The sequence below is a fragment of the Pyrus communis genome, chromosome 14 (genome assembly GCF_963583255.1).
Source record: "Pyrus communis chromosome 14, drPyrComm1.1, whole genome shotgun sequence".
NCBI lineage: Eukaryota > Viridiplantae > Streptophyta > Magnoliopsida > Rosales > Rosaceae > Pyrus > Pyrus communis.
In genome coordinates, this window is record NC_084816.1 from 7,555,855 (window position 1) to 7,562,672 (window position 6,818).

The 6,818-nt window shown below is 42.9% G+C and overlaps 1 protein-coding gene across 2 annotated transcripts; it reads left to right on the top strand.

The window, feature by feature from the left end:
* Positions 1-168: 168 nt before the first annotated feature.
* LOC137715804 (carbamoyl phosphate synthase arginine-specific large chain, chloroplastic-like) lies at positions 169-6,535 on the top strand. Of its 2 annotated transcripts, XM_068455152.1 has the most exons (4): positions 169-1,745; positions 2,079-2,771; positions 3,501-5,069; positions 6,003-6,535. In XM_068455152.1, exons 1-3 carry the CDS (start codon positions 396-398, stop codon positions 5,049-5,051), a joined length of 3,594 nt encoding a protein of 1,197 aa, XP_068311253.1. In that variant the 5' UTR covers positions 169-395; the 3' UTR covers positions 5,052-5,069; positions 6,003-6,535. The 2 variants fall into 2 exon arrangements, with proteins under 2 accessions (XP_068311253.1, XP_068311252.1); XM_068455151.1 differs by lacking the exon at positions 6,003-6,535 and having other exon boundaries at positions 3,501-5,434.
* Positions 6,536-6,818: the final 283 nt, after the last annotated feature.

The following is a 6,818-nucleotide window of genomic DNA, read 5'->3' on the forward strand; positions in this document are numbered from 1 at the left end:
TTCAGAAGATTAAACAATCACAATCATTCAATTCATCGTATATCATACAATTAAAAATTATTTTAAATTTTAAATTTTAAATTAAATATATATAATTAACAAAAATTAATTTTACGATATGCGATGAACAACCTTAGCTATGCGATAAACAAGCTTAGCTCCGGATCGCCACAAACAGGATGCGGCGGAGATCCTTTTCCTTCCCCCGCCAGCTAAAAACAAACACTCCCAAAGCCCCACTCACTCACTGACATACACTTCCAACAGCACAAAACTGGATATCCTCTAAACCTCCCTAAACCCTAATCCCCAAATCTACATCTCTCTCCTCTCTCCTCTTTCTCTCTCTAATCTCTCAGCCTCCTCCGTGACAGTCTCCATTTCCCGCAACAGAAATGGACCGTTGCCTCAGCCACAGCGAGGTTCTCTCCTCGAAGCTCTCAATTTTCGGCAACTCCAAGCTCTATTCGTCGAAACCAAACAGCTTCCGCTTCGTCCTCTACTCCAAGAAATTCGGAGCGCGAAGCTCATCCTCCCCCGCTCTCCGCCTCCGATCATCTCCGTCGCTGTTCGCCACTTTCCCCAACCGTACGAGTCACCGAGTCAACTCGGTCCAGTGCGACTCGGGTAATGGCGGAGCTGCTGCGGCGAAGGAAGGGGCGGCGCCGAAGCTGGGGAAGAGGACGGACATTAAGAAGATCATGATTCTCGGAGCCGGGCCGATTGTGATTGGACAAGCTTGCGAGTTCGATTACTCGGGGACTCAGGCGTGCAAGGCGCTGAAGGAGGACGGATACGAGGTCGTTTTGATCAATTCCAACCCGGCCACGATCATGACCGACCCGGACTTGGCCGACAAGACTTACATTACGCCCATGACTCCCGAGCTGGTTGAGCAGGTGCTCGAGAAGGAGCGGCCTGACGCTCTGTTGCCAACAATGGGAGGCCAGACGGCGCTGAATTTGGCCGTGGCACTGGCCGAGAGCGGGGCTTTGGCCAAATACGGGGTCGAATTGATCGGAGCGAAGCTGGATGCCATCAAGAAAGCAGAGGACAGGGACTTGTTCAAGCAGGCCATGAAGAACATAGGTATCAAGACGCCGCCATCTGGGATTGCGACTACTTTGGAGGAATGTATCAAAATTGCGAATGAGATTGGGGAGTTTCCGTTGATTATCAGGCCGGCGTTTACTTTGGGAGGAACCGGAGGTGGCATTGCTTATAACAGAGAAGAATTTGAGGACATTTGTAAGGCGGGGATTGCGGCTAGTGTGACGTCTCAGGTTTTGGTTGAGAAGTCATTGTTGGGATGGAAGGAGTACGAGCTTGAGGTGATGAGGGACTTGGCTGACAATGTAGTGATTATATGTTCCATTGAGAATATTGACCCAATGGGGGTTCATACAGGGGATTCGATCACTGTGGCCCCGGCTCAGACTTTGACGGATAAGGAGTATCAGCGGCTGAGGGACTATTCCATTGCTATCATAAGGGAGATTGGAGTGGAATGTGGCGGTTCCAATGTGCAGTTTGCGGTTAATCCTGTCGATGGTGAGGTTATGGTGATTGAGATGAACCCGAGGGTGTCTCGGTCCTCAGCTTTGGCATCCAAAGCTACTGGTTTTCCCATTGCGAAAATGGCTGCCAAGTTGTCGGTTGGGTATTCCTTGGATCAGATACCTAATGACATTACAAAGAAAACCCCGGCGAGCTTTGAGCCTTCCATAGATTATGTAGTGACCAAGGCAAGTGCTTTTTCATTACCCTTTACGTAGCACTCTAATTAAACACTCTGATAAACACGTTGTGCCTTATACTTGTTTAGTCACATGTTAGCAACGATGCGATGGTTAGACCTTAGACGGGGCTTTAGCTTTTTTTTTATAATGTTAGATAATCATTGTCCATCAGCTTCCTGGATACTTTACTAAATCACGATTACTTATGCATGAAGGAAGGTCATCAATTATTGTCGTTGTTCATTTCATTGTTAGCAGTATGTTTCTGTTATCCCATGCACTTTTAGACCTGGTTTGTATGTCATTTCTTATTTGTTCTCGTTGTATTGAATTGTGCAGATTCCCAGGTTTGCATTTGAAAAATTTCCAGGTTCACTACCAATATTGACTACACAAATGAAATCTGTTGGTGAGTCAATGGCACTGGGTCGCACATTTCAGGAGTCGTTTCAGAAAGCAGTTCGATCTTTGGAATGTGGTTTCTCTGGATGGGGCTGTGCTAAAATTAAGGAGCTTGACTGGGATTGGGAACAATTGAAGTATAGCCTCCGAGTCCCTAACCCAGACCGCATCCATGCCGTATATGCTGCAATGAAGAGGGGTATGAAGGTCGATGATATTCATGACTTGAGTTTCATTGACAAATGGTTCCTCACACAGCTTAAGGAGCTGGTAGATGTGGAGCAATACCTCCTGGCTAGAAACTTATCTGATTTAACAAAGGATGAGTTCTACGAAGTGAAAAAAAGAGGTTTCAGTGACAAACAGATAGCTTTTGCCACTAAATCCTCTGAAAAAGTTGTCAGGTTGAAGAGACTATCATTAGGTATTGCTCCAGCATATAAGCGGGTGGATACTTGTGCTGCAGAATTTGAGGCCAATACTCCGTACATGTACTCTTCCTATGACTATGAGTGTGAATCAGCTCCCACCCAAAGTAAGAAGGTTTTGATTTTAGGTGGAGGACCAAATCGAATTGGCCAAGGGATCGAGTTTGACTACTGTTGTTGCCACACGTCCTTTGCACTTCAGGTTTGTCTTTGATATGTTAACTGCCCACTTGCCTACGTTCCTGAACCTAAGTTTCTAAGCAAAACCTAGATATCCTAACTTTTAGTTAATAGGCTGCTTTAGCTGAACACAATTGGTTTTAGATATATTTGCTTAATAATAATAGATCCTACTCATGAATTTTTTAACTAGGCAGTTACAAGTTGGGCAATCAGACCTTTTTCTCCTCAATACTACAATTAGATTACTCTAGTAAGATGCCTATGGGATTTAGACTTGGGGTCGGTGAGTGTGATACACTTCAATTTCAGTGGCAGTAGATAAGAAATTTGGAGATGCAATATCATTTGATGCATTTGTAGTATCTTGTTCTTGAAAAGTAGTTCTGTTACTTGCATATCTAAAATAGATCTATGGATTTATTGAATTTGGTGTGTATGTTTTATCAACGAGCTTACTGGAAGAAGGAATCCCTCCTGTGTCATTAATGCACATACATGCAAACATAGTTATACATTGGCCGCCATTACTTATACTTGGCCTCTGCAAGTTTTAAGGAATCCCTCCTGTGTCATTAATGCACATACATGCAAACATAGTTATACATTGGCCGCCATTACTTATACTTGGCCTCTGCAAGTTTTACCCTTTTTTTTATAATTTAATGAATAGATGGTGCCTGTGCATTTAAGAGATGTAATTTGCTCAAATCCTCTATTGATTTGCCTGCTTCTCCCTTCCCTTCTACAGAAAGCAGGATATGAGACAATAATGATGAATTCAAATCCTGAAACAGTATCCACAGATTATGACACAAGTGACCGTCTATATTTTGAACCACTAACTGTCGAAGATGTGCTGAACATAATTGATTTGGAAAGACCTGATGGCATCATTGTGCAGTTTGGAGGTCAAACACCGTTGAAGCTGTCACTTCCTATTCAGCAGTATCTAGATGAAAACAAGCCTAAATGTGCAAGTGGGAATGGACACGTACGCATTTGGGGTACTTCACCAGCTTCCATAGATGCTGCTGAGGACAGGGAGAAGTTCAATACAATCCTTAATGAGTTAAAGATTGAACAACCAAAAGGAGGTATTGCCAAGAGTGAAGCTGATGCTGTTGCCATTGCGAAGGACATTGGGTACCCAGTTGTTGTTCGGCCTTCGTATGTATTGGGTGGCCGAGCCATGGAGATTGTATATAGTGACGAAAAACTTGCGACCTACCTCGAAAATGCTGTTGAGGTGGACCCAGAGCGCCCTGTGTTGATTGACAAGTATCTATCTGATGCCATTGAGATTGATGTCGATGCACTTGCCGACTCTCAGGGGAATGTTGTCATTGGTGGGATAATGGAGCACATTGAACAGGCTGGGGTCCATTCTGGAGACTCTGCTTGCTCGATTCCAACAAAAACTATCCCTACTTCTTGCTTGGACACAATTAGGACATGGACTACAAAATTGGCCAAGAGGCTGAATGTATGTGGGCTGATGAACTGTCAGTATGCAATTACATTGTCTGGAGACGTTTTCTTACTTGAGGCAAACCCTCGTGCTTCCCGTACTGTCCCTTTTGTGTCAAAGGTGATTGGGCATCCATTGGCAAAATATGCTTCTCTTGTCATGTCTGGGAAGTCCCTTCATGATCTAAATTTCACAAAAGAGGTCATTCCTGCACATGTATCAGTAAAGGAAGCTGTTCTTCCATTTGAGAAGTTCCCAGGCTGTGATGTGTTGCTGGGGCCTGAGATGCGTAGCACTGGGGAGGTGATGGGTATTGATTATGAGTTTCCCATTGCATTCGCCAAGGCGCAGATTTCTGCTGGGCAGAAGCTGCCACTTGCTGGCACAGTGTTCCTCAGCTTAAATGATTTGACCAAGCCTCATCTTGAAAAGATTGCCAAAGCCTTTTTAGGACTTGGATTCAAGATTGTTTCAACTTCTGGGACGGCTCATATTCTTGAGTTAGCAAAACTTCCAGTGGAACGAGTGCTGAAACTTCATGAAGGGCGGCCTCATGCCGCTGATATGGTTGCCAATGGGCAAATCCAATTAATGGTGATCACAAGTTCGGGTGATGCACTCGATCAGATTGATGGACGGCAACTGAGGAGGTTGGGCCTTGCTTACAAGATTCCAGTAATAACAACTATTGCCGGAGCTTTGGCAACTGCAGAAGCAATAAAGAGCCTAAAGTCTAGCACTATTAAGATGATTGCACTGCAGGACTTCTTTGAGGATGAGAACAAAGCTGGGAGTGATAAATTGTTGCAGACAGTTACTTCCTCCCTCTGAGCTGACCTAGATTGTCTGGTAAGCAGTTGGGCTTCCACTTCCTCTGTTTTCGTTTTGTTTCTAACATACGTATCTGGTAATGTTATGAACAGGTTGCCGTTGAGTTATTATTTTTTACCAAAATTTGGCCAAATCCAATTTTTTCCCTCCCCTTTTGTGGAAGCTATAATTGCAAATTTTGGATTAGCTATAATGTAGGATTTTAAGGCATTGGTGTGCGTATCATAGATTAGTTTGATGGTGGTACAATCATGGTCTGTTTGTAGGATAGCTATTCTGTGCTGTATGTTATTTCACTATGACGTACTTTTTCAAAATGCTTTATACGCAGCTTGATCATCAGAATACTTATACTTTATTGAGAAAGTGAATGTTCCGATGTACCATACCTACAGCATGCTTCAGATATAATACAGCAACCATTCGAACTTACACTGGTTTTTGTAGCATTATTATATCTAGAAATGGTAGTTAACAGCCACAGTTTTCAGGAATTCAGTTTTTGGACATATCATAGTGGTGTTTTTGCATGGGCTCACACCCGAGACAGGCTCTTAGGAGAGGATAGATTTGCCATTACCCTGGCCCCCTATTGACTACCACATCACTTCTGGTCTAACATTTTATGCTCTTTGCGTGGCGCATTAACATTTTCTTTGGTCACGCGTGTGTGAACTGTTCTTGGTCATTTTGGAATTCTCTTGAGCTAGTAAAACTTGGTATAGGTGTAGCAGCTGAATTAGCTTTTCTTTTCTATCTGATTGAGCATTTCGGTCATGATCCTAGTTGATAAACAAGAGGAGTGTTTCTGTTTTAACGGAGTTATAAAGACATCTAGACAGAACCTTTACCTAAAACTTTTCCAAATGTAATGATTGTGGTTGATTATTGTGACTGGATTTCTTCTTTCTTTTCGGCAATAAATTCTCTCTCAAACTGTTATTGGTTCAGTCTGAAGTACAAACCCATCGCTGTCGCGTGCTATCAGTCGACGTCTTGGGGTGTTACTTCACAAAATTTTCCCGTTTTCGGCATGGATGCTTTTCCACCGCAGCCTTTAGTCTTTCCCAACCCAAGGTGACGCAAGTACAGGACCTTTGACCATTTTCTCTGCACTGCCAATGTATATTTGAATTTAGCTGGTCCAGGAATGTTGTCTGCTGCCGTAGACTAGTAGCCTGTTCGTTATGTTTGCACTTAGAAATACATTGAATTCTGCACTCGTTTTTGCCCTTTCTGGTGCGTGATTCATTCATGACCTTAATTTTCTTGGTTCTCATGATTGCTGTAGTGATTGTTTGATGTATAATTAACGGTTCAAGTGATTGTTTGATATTTAATTAAGGGTTGGGACACTTGAGAGGAGATTTTCAACCCTTAATTATTAGTTGGTTTTGAATGCTTTGTGTTTGTATAATTATGTAGATTGCGGTCAAGCCCGACCTACTTCAACTGAGTTATTAGTGTAATTAGGACGTTCTCTCAAGACTTTCACTTGACCACCATACCTGGCGTATATTTTTTTAACGAACAATATTTTCTGGTATTAAGTGGGTGTGGAAGTGGGCTAAGCTTTACAATTGGCTTGCAATAATGTGATTCAAATTCACCTTTAGCAGGTATCGAACTTAAGACCTTTCACAAGAAGAGAAATATCACTAAACCGTAGCATTAAGTGGCTATCAGACTTGATTTTTGAATGCAAAGGATTTTCATTTAGGGATGGACACATTCTCGAGTGGATTGGGTTTGCCCCAAAACACCACG

What these genes read in the sequence shown, in the direction of transcription:
- LOC137715804 (XM_068455152.1), top strand. Translation starts at nt 396, where the DNA reads ATGGACCGTTGCCTCAGCCACAGCGAGGTTCTCTCCTCGAAGCTCTCA. An exon ending in TAGATTATGTAGTGACCAAG is followed by an intron (nt 1,746 to 2,078) that starts GCAAGTGCTTTT and finishes TGAATTGTGCAG; the next exon opens with ATTCCCAGGTTTGCATTTGA. An exon ending in ACACGTCCTTTGCACTTCAG is followed by an intron (nt 2,772 to 3,500) that starts GTTTGTCTTTGA and finishes TCCCTTCTACAG; the next exon opens with AAAGCAGGATATGAGACAAT.